General features: G+C 36.9%; 1 protein-coding gene across 3 annotated transcripts; it reads left to right on the plus strand.

Moving 5' to 3' along the window:
• The first annotated feature begins 678 nt into the window (after window positions 1-678).
• LOC110936582 (zinc finger BED domain-containing protein RICESLEEPER 2) lies at window positions 679-8154 on the plus strand. 3 transcript variants are annotated; one of them, XM_035989055.1, is made up of 4 exons: window positions 824-1530; window positions 3104-6622; window positions 6696-6769; window positions 6911-7140. In XM_035989055.1, exons 2-3 carry the CDS (start codon window positions 5039-5041, stop codon window positions 6759-6761), a joined length of 1650 nt encoding a protein of 549 aa, XP_035844948.1. In that variant the 5' UTR covers window positions 824-1530; window positions 3104-5038; the 3' UTR covers window positions 6762-6769; window positions 6911-7140. The 3 variants fall into 3 exon arrangements, with proteins under 3 accessions (XP_022034679.1, XP_035844948.1, XP_022034677.1); XM_022178985.2 differs by lacking the exon at window positions 824-1530 and having other exon boundaries at window positions 3717-3859; window positions 4621-6622; XM_022178987.2 differs by lacking the exons at window positions 3104-6622; window positions 6696-6769; window positions 6911-7140 and adding exons at window positions 7526-7698; window positions 7776-8154 and having other exon boundaries at window positions 679-1530.
• The last annotated feature ends 10698 nt before the right edge of the window (window positions 8155-18852 follow it).

An 18852-nucleotide genomic window follows, 5' to 3' on the forward strand; every position in this document is an offset into this window, starting at 1 on the left:
TCCGACATTTCATAATTTCAGCCTTATATGTCCCGATCACCTACTTTTAATATCCACGAGACGAGACCAAATCAAAATCCCGTGACAAGACAAAACTCTTCGGTCTTCACATCCACACCGCAAATACCGTCCCCTCCAATATGTCTCTCGCATCCTCTAGGGTATGTATGTCGAGTAGTATATAGTAAGTGTCGTTCAGTGTACTTTTAATGCATTACAAATGAGCAAAACAAGTATTCCTAAAAAGCTCCATCCTAACATGTTAGGCTAATTTGTCTCCAGCTACAACTACACAACATCCAACATAAAAAAACTTCTTAAAATAGGATATTATTATTATCTTTAAAGATAATAAAATACAAGAAAACCCTAAAAACGTAAATATTCAAAACTTGTTATGCTTTATTTTTTTTCAAGTTTTTTATTAAAAAAAATAACAAAGGCGTAATAAAAAATTCAAAAATTATTCATCAAGTAATTAGGGTTACGGTGGGCGGCTAGAAGGAGTAGAAAAGTCTACAATACATGCACCGTAACCTTGATGAGTCAAACGCCAACCTAGCACACTTTTACTCTTTTTCTCATATGCATTTTGAACCATACAATTATACCAACGTGTCCTGAAAAAATGTATCAAGAACAGATATTTATTTATTGCTTTCTGCACCATACAATAACAAATCACACGTGAACTGTACTTCTACTTCCACCCACCCATCTCTAATCGTTATTTAACCAACTTTTCATCAATAACAACATCAAACCTTAATATTATCAAACATGATGATGAGAAGCTCATCAACACCAGTTCTTGGATCCCTGTTATCACCAGAGAATCCCAACAACCACCACCACCATGCAGACATCACCACCTTTCATCCATACAAAATTTCACCAATTCACAAATTCTCATTTCACCAAACAATTTCATGTAACTCATCTCCCATTTCACCAGCTTTCCGTAACAACGCTGGCATTCGTCGCGCCCAGTCGGATGGGAACTTGGAGAGTTTGATGAGTTCTAGAGGCAATGATAGTGATAATGAGGATGATGGTGATTTTAGTTTTTATAATCCACCCAAGAAAGTTTCTCATAGATGTTTGTTGGAAACAATCCCATCTATGTCTTTTCATAATTCAAGATTTAGGTCAGATGGTGATGATGAAAGTGATGAACAAGAAGAAGAAGAAGAAGAAGAGGATGAAGGGTTTTGTGGGTTTAATGTGGAGAATACGGTTTTGAGCTTGAATAAGCAAATGGGCTTTGGGAATTTGGAAATGAAAGGTGGTGTAGGAGAGAGTGGGACTCAGATGTATCTTGCAAAAGGGTTGGGTGTTGATGCAGGGTTTGGATCTTTGGATGGTGGTGGTGCGGGCAGTGGTGGTCGGAGCCTTTCTCATGTCGGTGGAGAAGGAGATGGCGGCGGCGGTGGTGATAACCAGGATGTGGAGGAGCATTACCGGAAGATGGTGAATGAATGTCCTGGAAATCCTTTATTACTAGGGAACTATGCCCAATTTCTATATCAGGTACTTTTTGAAACTTACAATTCTAAAATAATATATATATTTTTTTTAAAGATTTGCTATGTTAGTAATTAGGGAAATTTCCTTTTAGAACTAATGATATGTTTAGATCTTGTACATAGTGCATAGAAAATAATCTGGAGTAAATTGCGTCTATGTATTACATTCAAAGAAATATGTACACATTCGTTATATCAGTTTTCAACATATTATAGGTTCTGAAATAAAGATCCATTGATCATGTTAGGTTACACTAACTAGGCTAAATATATATTAGAGATTCTCTCTCGCTGTATGAGGTTCAATTTGATACTCAAGAACGCTACATATGAAATTAAAACCGGGTTAATTTCCTTTTTGTAATAAAAGTTAGATTTTTTTTTGCATAAATGAGTGTTTTAGAGAAAAAAAGAGTGCCTTTAGGTGATCACTGAATTTTGTTGCAACTCTAGGTAAATCGCCATATGAAACAGCGACCTTCCAAGAGAGTTCTGTCCAAAAGCTGCAAAACCTGCAAAAGAAACTGAGGTTATTAAAGATCGCTGTTTGAAACAGCAACCTTCATAAGATCGTTGTTTGAAACAGCAACCTTACCAAAGGTCGCTGTTTGAAACAGCAACCTTACCAAAGATAATTATATAACTAATTTAAAAATAAAATATGGAACCACTTTATTAATTTACATGGATTTGCATAATTAATAAAATAGGAAGCCTAAAATAAACAAAAAAAAATAGATTATCAAAGTTGCATTACTAATGTTAATCAACCTTAATTACATGAAAATAACGCGGTCAATGATTTCTGCTTTAGAATTATGTTATTTTTCTAAACGTTCTACTCATGTTATTCTACTAAAATGATTACAAAAGGATAATACTGATCAATGACTATGTTCGTTGATCCTATACTCATTGTTGGGGAGATATGATCCTTTTATCGTCATTGTTAAAAACATATTTTTACACCTCATGACCCGACCCCCACACTGAAAATAAATTTGGTCAATATTTTACGAGGCACATGCCACTATACAATCTTCAATACATAAATATAATGTCAATCAACGACTTCTATGTTAAAAATGTGGCGAGATTGCCTAGCTCATGCCTTTGTAAAGAAAAAAAAAGATTTACCATTACCAATTGATACACAATCAATATGGACGATACACGAGTCAGTAGTCACAATCATCATGTAGATATAAAATATAAAATATAAAATTCTAACTCTAATTCCTAAATTTGTGATTAAGCCTTAAAACGGTTTGTTAGTTGTAGCTAGAACTGGCAAAACAGGCCTTAAATAAACGGTTTCTTCTTCCAAAATCTCATTCGTATTTATATTCATAATCTATTTTTTGTTTATTTAAGGCTTCATATTTTATTAGTTTTGCAAATCCATGTAAATTAATAAAGTTGTTCCATATTCTATTTTTAAATTAGTTATATAATTATATTTGGTAAGGTTGCTGTTTCAAACAGCGATCTTTGGTAAGGTTGCTGTTTCAAACAGCGATCTTATGAAGGTTGCTGTTTCAAACAGCGATCTTTAATAACCTCAGTTTCTTTTGCAGGTTTTGCAGCTTTTGGACAGAACTCTCTTGGAAGTAGGGGTGTACAAAATGCTCGCGGCTCGCGGCTCGCTCGAAACTCGCTCGAAAAATGCTCGAAAAATGCTCGACTCGAAAAAGCTCGTTTTGCTATCGAGCCGAGCCGAGCTGGCTCGATTCATAAACGAGCCGAGCTCGAGCTAGGGTGCTCAGCTTGTGGCTCGGCTCGTGGCTCGACTCGTTGGCTCGGCTCGTGACTCGACTCGTTGGCTCGGCTCGTGGCTCGACTCGTGGCTTGATAAACATATGTTTTATATAATAGATATTAATTAATAATAACTAGTTATATAGTTTTCATATCATCATCAGAAACCTTTTTGTTGATATGATGTAGGCTACGAAATGTTTTTAAAACTGTCCTAGTATCAGTTTGTTAAATGGTAGATTGATTGATATAAAAATTATTATTAAATTAATAAAATGTACCTCAATAATAAACAGTTTGTCCACAATATAATGAAAACATATCTTTTTGTTTATTTAAAAGATATCTTAACATATTACATACAATAAACATATCTATTAATTAATAAAAATATATATGCTTGAAATTTAAGTCACCGCCATATTACCCTAAATCCATTCAAAACCAATTTCCATATGCAATTTACACAATAATCTATTTCATTCCTAAATTCTTTGATTTCTCTCACACAAATACACAAGCGGCAACTCAACCCCTGCGACTAAACCCTAGCAATTCATCTTTCTTGATTCAAGGTAAAGATTCATCTACATATTCATGTTAACCTCTTAATTACAATCTTTCCTAACTGCTTCATCTCCATATACATATTTATTATTTACGAAAAGGTGACATGCTTGGTAGATATTAGTTGGTGGTATAAAATATCTTGATAATGTAACTGTATGTCTTATGATGAATGACAATTGATCATTCTTTTGTTATGAGAAAAATAGATTTGATAACTGTTTTTTTGTTAGTATGTATCATGTTAGTATGATTATGGTGTTTAAATCAAACATGATTGAAAAAAACAAGTGCTACTAAAAAAGAAATTCACTAACTGATAATGGTGAACACCTTTTGTGATAATGCTCGTAACATATTAGTGATAATGTTGTTTAAATCTAGTTTCTTTGAATTGAATTGTTAGTTTAGGTTCTTATATTATTATATTTATTATTTGAATTATTAGTATAGGTTATTACGTTATTATATTTATTATTTGAATCATTAGTTTAGGTTATTATGTTATTATATTTTTTGTAGAATATGAATAACTTTATCATCAGCTAATTAATTTAGTTTAGGTTATGAAATCAGACACACCTTTTTTATGTATATTTTTAGATCGTTTGATTTGTTAATTAGTTATTAATTTACTTATACTATATAAATTTAATTTATTATATTCATCAAACATGAAATAAATGTATGCTTAAAATATTTCTAGGGGTGTAAATGTATGTTGTACTAATCATTGTTAGCGAATATTTTTGGGTGTCTCACTTTGTAGGATGTCTTCACTTAAAGAATCACTTGATGCGACCGACAACCCAAGTGAGCATGTTGATTTAAATGATGAGGAAAGTTTTGAAGAAGAAAATATGATTGACGAAGATGATGTTGATGCTGGTTCAAAACGAAAAAGTAAATCTGAAGTTTGGCTTCATTTTGAAACAGTTGAAATGATGGAAGGAGAGAAGAAGGTCATGAAAGATCGATGCATACATTGTAAGAAGCTATACAAACCACAAGCTTCAAAGGCCACAACACAGCTAAAGCGACACTTGAATAAGTGTTCATACTTGAAAAGGTCAAAAGGTATGACACACCTACTCCTAACATACTTGTAGCATACTGGTAATGAAGCAACTGAATATGGGTTGAGTGGGGGATTTGAACAAACAAAATGTAGGGAAATAATTGCCAAAATGATTGTAGCCCATGAGCTACCTTTTTCCTTTGTAGAGTACCATTGGTTTAATGCCCTGTTGAAATACTTGAACCCTCTTTTTCAAAAAGTGAGTAGAGCCACAATTAGAAAAGATTGCATTAAAGTGGTTGAATCAGAAAGAGAGAAGATGAAGAAAGTTTTTAAAAAGACTGATATGATCTCACTTACTAGTGATTGTTGGACCTCAAATCAAACTATTGGGTATATGTGTTTGACAGCTCATTATATTGACTCTGATTGGAAAATGAAAAAGTGCATAATTGGATTTAATGAGCTAGCACCGCCCCATAGTGGTGAGGTCATTTCGGATGCTATTCTAGAGTGCCTCATTAAATGGGGTATACAAGATAAAATAGGTACAATAACATTAGACAATGCATCAAATAATGATAGGGCGGCCGCAATTTTAAGGAATACCTTTCAAGGAAAGGGAACATTGCACTTTGAGGGTTTATTTTTTCATGTGAGATGTTGTGCTCATATACTAAACCTGGTTGTACAAGATGGACTTGGAACAATTGATGGTTGTCTTGTCAAAATAAGAGAAGGTGTGAAATATTTGAAGAAGTCAGCGGGTCGCCTCTTGAAGTTTGGTGAAATTTCGATCACCCTTGGTATCGAAACCCGCCGATCATTGTGTATTGATGTAAAAACCCGATGGAACTCAACACATCGTATGCTTAAATCAGCGATTCACTACAAACATGCTTTTGAAGGTTACGCGTTGAGGGATTCGAATTATGAGTGGTCTCTTACGGATGAGGAGTGGGATCGGGCTAAAAAGGTATGCAAGCTACTTGAGGTGTTTTCGGATGCTACAGATTTGTTTTCGGGTACATTATATCCGACCGCAAATTTGTTTCTTGTTGAGATTTTTAAAGTAAAAAGAGAGATAACTAATGCTGTTAAATCAAATGATAATTTCTTGAAAAATATGGGAAGGCCAATGTTTGACAAGTTTGAGAAGTATTGGGGAGAAATCGGGGTACTTATGTCAATTGCTTCTCTTTTAGACCCGCGTTTTAAGAAGGAATCTATTTCTTGGACATTTAAGAAGTTGTATCCAGAAAATGAGGTTGATGGTCGGGTTGAAGATGTGATTAATAAGTTAAAACCACTTTTTGAAAAATACTCTAATGCATATCAAGTGGCTAGGGCTGCCGATAGCAATCTAAATGGTACATCATCTGAGGGCCCAAGTATTCGTGATGGAGACGATGATTTTTACGCTTATCTTGAAACTAAACCCGTTGAAAGTACACAAAAATCAGAACTTGATGTGTATTTAGAAGAGCCAAATTTTGTAGTTCCAAGAACTATAAAGTTTGATGTGTTACAATGGTGGTGTCAAAATTCTAGCAAGTACCCCGTGCTAAGCAAAATGGCTCGTGACATTTTTTGCATTCCAATCACAACGGTTGCCTCGGAATCAGCATTTAGTGCTGGGGGACGTGTATTGGATGACTATAGAAGCTCTCTTTCTAAAGATATGGTCGAGCTTCTTGTTTGTGGAGGAGATTGGATAAAGTCGGCATCAAAATCATTTATTAAAACACTAGAAGTAAGTTTATATATATCTTTCAAATCTTTAGTTTTATAATTTATTTCTAATGTTCGTATTTTTTTATATGTAGCAATCGGCAAAGGAAGAAGAAAATTTAGAAATTCCAATCCCGACGAGTGATGGGGCATCTAGTTAACATAAAAGGTAATTTAACTACTATTTACAATATATATATATATTGAGTGTAAAACAGATTGCAACTTAGATTTTAATTGAAAATTTAATTACAAAGGTCTTTGATCTAGCAATATATACACATAATTAACTTTGTTTTTGACATTGTAGATTAATTCGTTCTCATGGCTATGGGCAAGTGTTGGTGAAGGAATATAAGATGGTGATGGGCAAATTTTTTAGTGATGGCATTGGTGCTAGTGACGTTGTTTTGAAGAACTTAGTTCTACTTGTTATTTACTTTTTCTAACTTGGTTAAGAACTTATGTAATTAACTTGGGTTTTTTTTTTCCGAATGGATATCTTGAATTTGGTTTTATTTTAATGCATTGAGCTGGATGTATCTATGTTAATATAGTATTTTATTTTCTTTAAACACAACAATATGTAAAAATATAAATTATACAAAAGAAAAGAAAATCGAGCTGGCTTGTCGAGCCTCGAGTTGGCTCGAGTTTTTTCGAGTCGAGCTCGAGCTAAAAAATCTAGCTCGTTTACATTTTCGAGCCGAGCCGAGCTGGCTCGATTCCTATCGAGCTCGAGCTCGAGCCCATCCTGGCTCGGCTCGGCTCGGCTCGTTTACACCCCTACTTGGAAGGTCGCTGTTTCATATGGCGATTTACCTAGAGTTGCAACAAAATTCAGTGATCACCTAAAGGCACTCTTTTTTTCTCTAAAACACTCATTTATGCAAAAAATTCTAAAAGTTAGAACTTTTTTTGGCAGTCAAAGCAAGATCTGAAAGGAGCAGAAGAATACTACTCGAGGGCTATTCTAGCGGATCCTAACGATGGTGAAATTCTTTCGCAATACGCAAAATTATTATGGGAGCTTCATCACGACAAAGAAAGAGCGACGGCTTACTTTGAGAGAGCAATACAAGTAGCTTCTGAAGACAGGCAAGTGATTATTATATTATATATATATATGTGATTTTGTTGCTGAAAATTCATAATCTAACATGAATTTTCTTCAGTCATGTTCACGCAGCGTATGCTAGTTTCTTATGGGAAGCAGAAGGGGAGGAAGATGAGGAAGAAGAAGGGTGTTATAGTAATATCCCACCACTCTTCAACAATGGATCAATGGCTTCTGCTGCAACTGTTTAAGCTTCAAGATGATGACATTGATTATCAAAGCAGAATTGGACTAGGAATATAGGGGTGGTTACAAAATATGTAACATATTCTTTAGTAGAAGTCATGGCAACCTATATATTGTTAGTTGAATAAAGTATCAAATTGTATTGCTTTAGTTATATCAAGCAGCCTCAAGAACAGAGTCATGAACATGATTAGAAGGCTTCTTCAGACTATTTGGTATATATGCTACAATATATTCATTTTTACCATGTCGAATATGAAGACGTTAATCTTGAATTTAGGAGATAATTATCAAACAGGTTATAGATAATTGTCGTTGAATTATTTATTCAGTCTTTTATATATTTAATTTAGGTATAATTGTTAGTTTTAATTAATGTGGTTTATCTAGGAGTTTATTTATTTAAATAAATAGAGTTTGAGTTGGTTAGGACTAGAATGAGTTTAGTATAAATAGATTGTTAGGGTTATTGTATTTGTGCACCTTCATCAATAAATAAAAAAGAGTTGAACAAGTTCGTTCACACAGTGTTTTTGTGTTTGATCAAGGGTCTGATTTCCAACGGAATATGTTTAACAATAATGTTATCTATATAGGCAAAGGTGAGCGCATGGTTCACTCACGCAAGGTGAGGCGTTTCAAACAGATGCAAGGTGACCTTCGTGAGGAGAGATGAGTGCTTTGCTCCTGTCCAGGCGCAAAGCTGGACTGAACCAGCTGCTACATACCGACCTTAAACCACCTTATCATGTCAAAATCAGACTGAGCCGTTAAAAATGAACTAAACACGCCTGGTATATTTAGCCACATGTGACATGACCAGAAACCAGCTACTCCTTTGATCTGATTATATGTTGAGTTTGACTGAGTCTGTTTGGTTTATATGTCTACTAAAGATTGTTAAAGAGTGACTTCTGTCTGGTTTATACTCTAGACATAAATGATTTGTATACCGCTAATTCAAAACATAACAGTATAAATGATTTTGGTTATCAGGGGTGTTTGAACTTTGAAGCTTTGATTGATACATGTGAAAATATATATATACTCTAGAACACATGTAAACTAGACCGCAAGGGCGGACCCAAGCCCAGCCTAAGGTGGGCGGGCGCACCCCCGGGGAAAAAAATTTAGTGCTAAGTTCCGTCGAAAATCCCGTCCGCACCCCTTGGAGTTTTTCGTCCGCACCCCTTGGAATTTTTCGACCGCACCCTTAAAATTTTTCGGCCGCACCCCTTAGGTAAAAAGTGTTATCAAATTATATTTTAAATTTTTTTAGTAAACTCTTATTTTAAAAAAAAATTCTACCTAAATTATATAAATTTTAATACCCAACTAACTAAACCCAAATACTCATACATTTACCCACTTATAATTCCTAACTAGCTAGCCCACTAAGTCTTAGCCCATTAACCAAACCCAACAATATTTCAAACTATAATAAAATAATTAAAGCCCAAAACCTTTAGAAATTCTCTCCCGCTCTCTCTCTCTCTCTCTCTCTCTCTCTCTCTCTCTCTCTCTCTGCGTCCCTGCACTGCCAACGAACAACATCACCCAGCGACAACAGTCCAGCAGCCGGCGACAACCGTAATCAGCCACCATACCACCGTCGTTTGACACCAAATCTAACCGGAATCCGAACACGGGTAAGTTTCTTTGTTATTTTGATAATTTTGGTTGATATTATAGGAAAAAGGGTAATAAAGTTGTTAAATAGGTTTGAAATTTTGTGTGTTTTGACATTGTTTATGGTTGTTTAGATGATTTTTAGGGTGATTATGCTGTTTATATATTTTTAGGGTGATTATGTTGTTTATATATTTTTAGGGTGATTACAACTTACGTTATAATTTCTAGGGCTTGAATAATTGAAAATTAAAATTAAAATTGAAACATTATGTTATGGAGCTGTGAACTTATGTTATATAGAGAAAGAATTGCTTAAGAAATTAGTTTTAGATGATGTTTTGGATAGATTTCAAAAGATGAAAACCCGTAGGGCGTTGACGTTTTAATTATGTTTGTAACAAGGTTTGACATGTTTTTGATGATTATATAAATTTAGTTTGATGTTCGTTTGTTTTACATGACCCGACCCGACCCGACCTGATACGAACCGATTTTTTACTTATATACCTAGGAGTCTAAAATTTTTAAAAATGTTCCGCACCCCCATGGAAAAATTCCTGAGTCCGCCAAGATGTTGCGCAATTTGGAAAAAAATGTTTTGCCTTTCTACCAAAACATTACAAGACTACACACATACATATATCCTTCCTGCATGACAGGGCCGGATCTAGAGGGGTGCGGGTGGTTCGACCTTACATGGCCGCCCATGTTTCAGAAAAAACTTATTTATATCTCTATAAAATTATGGGGAAAGTACGAAAATAGCCATTGACCCACACCAATTACGAAATAGCCACCTGAAGCGTCCATATACAAACGCCTCAAGTACTTGATGCGTCTTTTTGTAGAGTGTCACTGAAATCACTAGAAAATGGACAAATGACATTTCAATACTTGAGGCTTGCAGCCTTTTCTTGCGTCTGCAGCTTTTTATAAAGGCATACATCTCCCATGATTACTACTTTCTTCACAAGCCAGCTCCCACTTTTAAATGACCTCAAAGCCAGCTCCCGTTCCGACTTCTGACCTTATCAAGACCATGATGCTTTTATAATAGTAATCATGGGAGATCATGGTCTTGAGGATAATGTAATACTTGAGGGACTTGCCGGAAAATAATATTCAGGAAAACTCGCCGGAAAATATGGCGGAAACCTGCAACTTGCCGGAAAACATCGTCGGAAACTTGCCCGACGCATCCCGTGCATGATGCCTCGCTCCAAGACGCATCCCATGGCCACGTGTCCATTTTTTATTGGGTTTTGCTCCAAAGACGCAACCTGTGCTTGAAGGACGCATCCCGTGGCCACGTGTCTATTTTTTATTGGTTTTCGCTTTAAAGACGCATTCCGCGCATGATGCGCCGCTCCTCCAACGCATGAGGGGGCCAATTTAGTAAGTCAACTTGATTCTTAGCCATTTTCGTAAATTCCCCTAAAACTATTATAAAAAAAAAAAAATCTGTAAAGTAATAAACCCAATAACCATTAAAAAAAATAACTGAATTAAACAAAGTTTTAAAGCCCAATAACGTTAACCTTTTTCGTTTGCCTCATCTAAATGACTGAATCCAATTGATATTTACCCATTTAAACTCATTATTTAACTCAATTAAAAACTAATAAAAATATATCATTTTGCTAGAATAGTTTTGTTTTGTTCATTGTTATCACCGTTATCATCTTGTTAGGAGTCCATTGATATTCTTAACCTTACATTCCAATAAGTCATTTGAGCAAGCTTTGAATTATTAAATACTAACTAATGCATATTATGATTCAACTATCTCCTGGCCGCTGTCCCACAACTGTGATTTTGATTTGCTGGAGATGGTATATAATCAAACGAAACTTTCAAATTATTTCGAAAAAAAAAAAAAAAAGCAGAGCAGCCACCAACTTTTCGTGTCCGGGTCAATTGTTCATAATTTTGCATTTGGCCACTAGCCATTATTGAATTAGAGGTAAGTGGAAAAAATAGCTTATTGCGTTTATTTCTTTTTAGTACTGTTGTAGATAATTATTTTATAAACACCTAAAACTTTTAAAATGTGCATTGCCTATTAAAAAAACAACAATGATAAAACATTGTAAAATACACAAATCCTCTTCAAAAAAGTTGTATAACGTTTACAGTTAAACCTTTAGCATTGTTATGGAAATCACTAGTCGGCCGGTGAGGTGAGGACTAGCGATTAATCGGGGATTAATTATGATTAATCAGAGATTTATCGCGATTAATCGGCGCCTAGTTGGAATTTTTACAACCTTGACTTTAAGAGATGAATAATTTATTTTCATTTCTTTGAATTGTTCAATATAAAGCTCCTCTCTCTTATATGTGCTTTTTTTAGGCCAAGTGATTTATAAAAAAAAGGAATTATCTAACATTTAAATGATAGTGTTAGGGAATTTCTGAAATGAATGAATGTTTGGATAATTTGAGAGTTGTGTGACACTTTTGTAGGAATCCGTTCGTGTAAAATAAATAAAACAATTTATTAACTTGAATTACAAGAACAAAAACAGAATTACAACTGAAATAAAATACTTATTACAACTGGAAAAAGGGAAAACCAAAGACAGAAAATCCGAACAGACGAAACTGTTCTTGGCTGAGGATCGTGTTAGACACGGGTCCCTTAAAACAAATTTCGTGTCTCCCAGGAGAACACGTTTGTTTCCAGGATACAACAGCCTCAAGCAGTTGCACTGCCGGTCTTGACTCCAACCCGAACGAGTACCTTGCGCCTTGAGAGAAGATAATGAATTCTGTAGAAAGAAGATTGTATGAAGCTTGTGTAATGCGGTGTCCAGAATATGCCATAGGAACCTCCTACTTATACTGCAGGTCTTGAAGAAACTGAAAAACGAATTAAATGGGTGAATTAAACTGCATTAAACGTCTTTAATGCACTTTAATTCGTCACTTAATTCTCAGTCAAACAAATTAACTTCGTCAGTTTCAAATACTGAATGTAACTGCACTGGCATTAACTGCAGCAAGAAGCTTCCGCGCGCGCGCAAGACACACTGTCGCGCGCGCAGGTCTGCAACCTCACGCGCGGTGCGTCCACTTGGCTCACTGCGATGCGCGCGTGCGCCATACTCACTGGTGCGCGCGCAGGTTTGCACCCGCATGCGCGGTGCGTCCACTTGGCTCAAGTCCATGCGCGAGTGCGCCACGTCACCTGTGAGCCTATACGAGCGCGCCACACAGTCGCGCCGTATTGGCTCACTCTGGTGCGCCGCGCGCGACACAGCAGGACCCATGCACCATGCGCGCAACTGCGCGCCTCCGTGCCATGTGTACTCGCGCGCGCATGCGCATGACTGCCACGTCATGCGCCGCATCACCTACCACTTCGTCCTTGCAACCCTTGTGCTCCACCACGCGCGCGCGGTCAAAAATACAAAGGCGACTCTCAAGCGTCTCGAGTGCGAGTTAGGGTGCTCCGCACCCTTCGCGAGTACACTAGTGAGTGCTTCCATGAAACAATAAGGATGGAGAGATCCTACTTAAATACCCCCTTTAAGTTCCATCTCTCATCCTATGTGGGACAAGGTGCCACTTTCCCACATATTTCAGCATTCAAGTTTCAAACACCAAACTTTGAGCATCGATATCTCATTCATCTTAGCTCCGTTTTGGACGTGGTTTAGTTCGTTGTGAAGCCCTTCCAACGTAGAACACAAACCCACAAATAAATATATAAAACCCGCTCATTTTATTATATTTATTTTTAGTCCAAAATTAGGAAAAAAAATCATTTTCCTAACAAAATTTCCAACAATCCCCCACATGAATAGAAATCGATCTATCAAGTTTCAACGATACATGTTCAACAGTTGAGCATTGCAAGATAGGTAGGTGTAACCTTTGAACCTCCTTTTGTGAAGCATACTTAGCCTCCTAGGGTCTTGTAGACGCGGTGTCCTTGAACAATCCCCCATTTATGTAGGCGACAATATACGTTCACACAATAATCTCCCTAGTCGAGTCAAGACCTCATGGTTGTGTCCGTTTATGGTCATGGAACACGTTCCTGGTTCTGCGAGAGCTCTAGGATTTGCGCCTCCCCACAACTCCATTCGAAGCGACCCCACTTCTCTCTAACATAGGTGATTCCTCTGAATCATTAAAAGCATCATGGTTAATTTGGATTTCCTCAAAATCCTTAACCTCAACATGCTTAACCTTTCCTTCATGTCACTGATTGGAATGGACTAGGAAATATACAACTCCCTTTATTGAATTTGGGGCACCCCCCACAGTGACTCCCTTTGGGTTTATGATTAAGTTTGCCTATTGAACCTAGATCTTGGGATCTCCAGTCAACTAGGTTAGGTTTCCCTTATATTCCCTTCATCTTTGGGCTTTAGTCCCATTCCTCTTGACAACCTATACACCTTATCTGTGCTTAAGCCTTTTGTTAACGGGTCCGCAATGTTCTCATTTGACCTCACATAGTCAACTGAGATAACACCCGTTGAGATAAGTTGTCGTACCGTGTTGTGTCTACGTCGAATGTGCCTTGATCTGCCATTGTACATCATGCTTTGTGCTCTAGCAAGAGCAGACTGATTGTCACAATGTATGCAAATCGCCGTCAACGGCTTTGGCTATCTTGGAATATCTTCCACAAATTGACGTAGCCACTCCGCCTCTTCCCCGCTTTTATCTAAAGCGACGAATTCGGATTCCATCATAGATCTAGCTATAACCGTTTGCTTGGAAGACTTCCAAGCTATAGCTGCGCCAGCAAGTGTAAACACATATCCACTTGTCGATCTATGATCTTTTATATCCGATATCCAGTTCGCGTCAGTGTATCCTACGATCACTGTTGGATCACGGGTATAATGCAATCCATAGTCTCTCATGTATCTTATGTATCTGAGCACCCTCGTGATAGCTTTCCAATGATCCTCGCTCGGATTACTGGTGTATCTACTTAGCCTGCTCACAGCATACGCTAAGTCGGGTCTAGTACATGTCATTAGATACATTAGACTACCAATGATCCTTGAGTACTCTAACTGAGAAACACTCTCGCCTCTATTCTTCCTTAGGCGTTGGGTATTATCAATTGGACTTCGAGCTATACTCGTATCGTCCGAATTGAATTTCCCAAGGATCTTGTCCACGTAGTGAGATTGACTCAACACAAGACCATTTTGGGTTCTAGTGATTTTTACTCCAAGAATCACATCTGCGAGACCCATGTCTTTCATGTCAAACCTCGCTTTCAACATGTCTTTCGTTGAGTTGATCATCTTATCATCACTCCCAATGATAAGCATATCATCTACATAAAGACATAAAATCACATAACCTCTTGGTGTGTCTTTAAAATAAACACACTTGTCGCACTCATTTATTTTGAAACCATTGTCAATCATGACATGATCAAACTTTTGGTGCCATTGTTTTGGAGCTTGCTTCAAGCCATACAAAGACTTGACCAATTTACATACTTTACCCTTGTTTCCAGGGGCGGAAAAACCCTCAGGTTGTTCCATGTAAATTTCTTCTTCTAAATCGCCATTTAGAAATGTGGTCTTTATATCCATTTGGTGAACTTCCAAATTTCTTAGAGCCGCAATTGCAAGAACCAATCGTATAGAGGTTATTCGCGTCACAGGCGAGTAAGTATCAAAGTAGTCTAGACCCTCCTTTTGTCTAAATCCTTTGATTAGTAACCTTGCCTTGTATTTATCAATACTTCCGTCAGCTTTCATCTTCCTTTTGAATATCCAACGATATCCAAGTGGTTTACAACTAGGTGGAAGATCTACTAACTCCCAAGTATGATTTTGCAATATAGAATCAATTTCATTCTTAATTGCTTCTTGCCATTGAGGTCCTTCTGCGGAGGTAACTGCCTCGCGGTAGGTATTGGGCTCACCCTCAACCATGTAGCTCATGAAGTCAGGACTGTAGGATCGTGAATCGACCTAATGAGTCAATCAGAAGAGTGCTCAGACCGAATCAGAGGCGGAATACATTGATTTGGTCTTCGGTTAGCTTGGATTCACTATTAATTGTCTCTTGTATTGATTATAAAGCAAATACAGTCACGGAGACACTTCGACGGAACTTCGCCGTCGGAAAAACAGAATGTTACAACTGAATCCGTTTGAAGACTATATATAGAAGACTCCTGACCGTTTGAAGATGACATGCCATCCTTCAAACGGTCACCCTTCAAACGGAAGGGATTCAAACGGATAACATTCAAACGATTACATTATATTTCAAACGGACAACATCATTTCAAACGACCAGCTTTCATTCAAACGGCCAGCATCAATTTCCTTGTTTCCTGATGTCATTCCTGATCAGATCCGCAACAAACCCGAGACTCGACATAAGACGAAGACGACAGATGACTGCACCAACAGACTCCCCCTCAGATGTTGACGAATCTTAAGTGTCAAGTCTTCACAATCTTTAGTCTTAATCTGTCTCTAGGCTTCACTCTCAGTCTTTTCTTGCAGGTCTTCAGACTCCCCCTTGCGATATGCTGGCATTTCTTCAGATCATCAGCATCATCAGATTTAGGATCGTTGTCTGGCTTTCTGACTAGCAACTTTTCATCCTATCCTGCAAAAAACTCTACCTCAAAGTAAATTTCTCTCACATACATATTTCAAATGTAAACACTCGCACTACTCAGACTCTCTATCAAAACAATTACAGATCTTCCAACCAGATGAACCATTTTAGGGTTAGATTATGAAAACATTAAATTCCAAACAAACACTCCCCCTCAAATATTGCTCATCATGTTTAGCACTCAGAATTTTGAAAATCTGCTTTTCAATATCAGTTGTCGAAAATCTTTTTGAATTTTTCAAGATTTATGCTAAAACACACCAAAAATCTTTTTGAATTTTTGAATAGAAGTAAATGCAGAAACAAAATATTTACAGACAATATTTTTGTGAGTTCGTGCAAGAGGATCATATCAGATTTTGAGACATATCAGAAACACCGTTAAGCTTGATTACATCTTAAGTTCTAAACAATTTACCTAGATTGTCAATATGTTTGTCCTCTTAAATTTTCACACAGATTTCAATCGATTCGAGATACGATATTAGTGTTTTAGAAACTTAAACTTAATTGTGTATCACTCCACTCGAATATACTCCTGTATCCAGATCCCAATATTCAGTCTTACAGGTGAGTATACCACAGGTGATATCTGTAAAGGGGTTATGTGCGAGGGCCGTGAGAGCTCAGGTCGATACTTCCGTATACGCAAAGAGATGACGGCTTCGACTTTAGGTGGGTCCCCTTTAGAGGATCTTTTGATTACAACAGCAGCGACTATCAATTTTATTGTTTCATCAGCTTGCTGAGGGCGATGCTATGTTTCAAGCATTTTGCGAAAAGCATTATCCGGGGACTAGGTCAATACTTTCATACAGCAGAAGTCCCGGGATAATACCCCAGATATCACTGAGTATAAAGACCTAGTATCTCAGAATACGGGACCTTTCAAACAAGATTTCGGGGGTTACCCATATATTCAAGAATAGTTACACGAATCAAGCAAGTTTGAATTAGGTTTATATCTCGTTTCAATTTACTAAATGTGCAAAGACCTACTGACACATCCGTAGTAAGATTGTTTATCACTTTTAAACTTTCCAATTCTTTAGCATGTTGTGATAGTCCACTGATGTACTATCATTTCCTCTTTTTCACAACAAAACTCATTTTTGATTTTATCATGTTTTTGGCTTTTTCAAATTTTCTAATGTTTTTGGATTTTCTAAAATTTTCTACTCCCCCTAAAATGCAAACACATTAACGAAAATATGAAAACAAACTGTACAGAAACTTGACAACCGATATTAAATCACATCAATTCGCCATTCACTTGGCATAAACAATCAGAACTCCCCCTATCAACAAACTATTTTCCCATTTAGATTTCAAAACACTTAAGTTTGTTTTAATCAAAATGGTTTTTCCGGAAAATAAGTTTGGTTGATTTTACTATTTGCAAGTATATCAATACTAGGTTCGGGGATGTGGTTCATCATCTTGTCTTTCAATCACTTGTTGGAAAATGCAAGTACAAATTAATGTTCTTGATTTACCATACTCAATCAAATCGTCTAACTACTTGTAATTATAACCAATCAAACATAAACAAACCTCTTTACCGTTTAAATGATTGACGTTACCGAATATAACTCAAGAAAGATGCCGATTCATGCTCCACGCTTACCAACCTGGGAGCTCCGGAAAGTCAGGTTTTTCTATTTAAACAGATTCACCCAAGCCTGACGACCCTTGGGTGATTTCGAATTCTTGTTCAACAATGGTGGAAAGTTTGCATCATCCATTGTTAAACCCGAATTCTCCTTTTTTACCTCAACACCCGGCTCTTCTGGCTTTGACAAACCAGAATCATTGCCTGCACATGGCTTGTCTGACTTTGATCTGTCAGATTCATCGCCTGAATGTGGCTTGTCTGACTTTGATGAGCCAGATTCATCGCCGACAACTTTCTTTTTCTTCTTTCTCTCTTCTGTCCTCAAATTTGTATCTGATGAATTCGTCTTTCTTGACTTTGCAATCGAAGGAGTCGATTCATCAGAACTCTTATTTGATTCAACTGGTGAACCCGAGGACAAAATCCTTTCGAGATACTCTCGTGCTTTCTTCCTCTTCTTCCTCAGTCTGTCTTTCTGCCCTTGTGAAAGCTTCACTTTCTTTTCTTGAACTTTAGGTTCTTGAACCTTCTGTTCCTTGGGCTTGACATTGACTTTGACTGACTTCATTACCCTTTTCTGAGATACAGCCCTCGATCTTTCATTTGATCTCATTGGGCAATCCCTGGCAATGTGACGTTTGATTTGACAATTATAGCATCTTCTCGTCTCATAGCTCCAATTCTGGCAGTTAACAGCAATGTGTCCTTGATAGCCGCATCGGTAACACACTCTGTTATCGTACCAATCACCATTGTCACACCAAACGCTCAGATCAAAGCACTGTTTGGCTTGGTGATACTCTTTCCTCCTCTTGATTGCTGGATTTGACTTTTGAGCACTGTGGTCCGACCTGCACCACTTATTACCAACAAATTTTGAGTTTTTATTTTTTACTTTTTGTAATTTTTCATTGCGATTGGATGATCGATCTGATGAACTTTTATTATCTTTTTGAACATTTTTCTCATTTTTAATTTTTTGTTTCTGTTCCACTTTCTTCTTCAAAGGTTTTTGCTTATAGCATTCACCTTTTTCAGTTGATTGCAGAATAGTTTTCTGAAACTTTTCTTTTAATTTCAAAAA

This window comes from Helianthus annuus, chromosome 4, assembly GCF_002127325.2.
Source record: "Helianthus annuus cultivar XRQ/B chromosome 4, HanXRQr2.0-SUNRISE, whole genome shotgun sequence".
Taxonomy (NCBI): domain Eukaryota; kingdom Viridiplantae; phylum Streptophyta; class Magnoliopsida; order Asterales; family Asteraceae; genus Helianthus; species Helianthus annuus.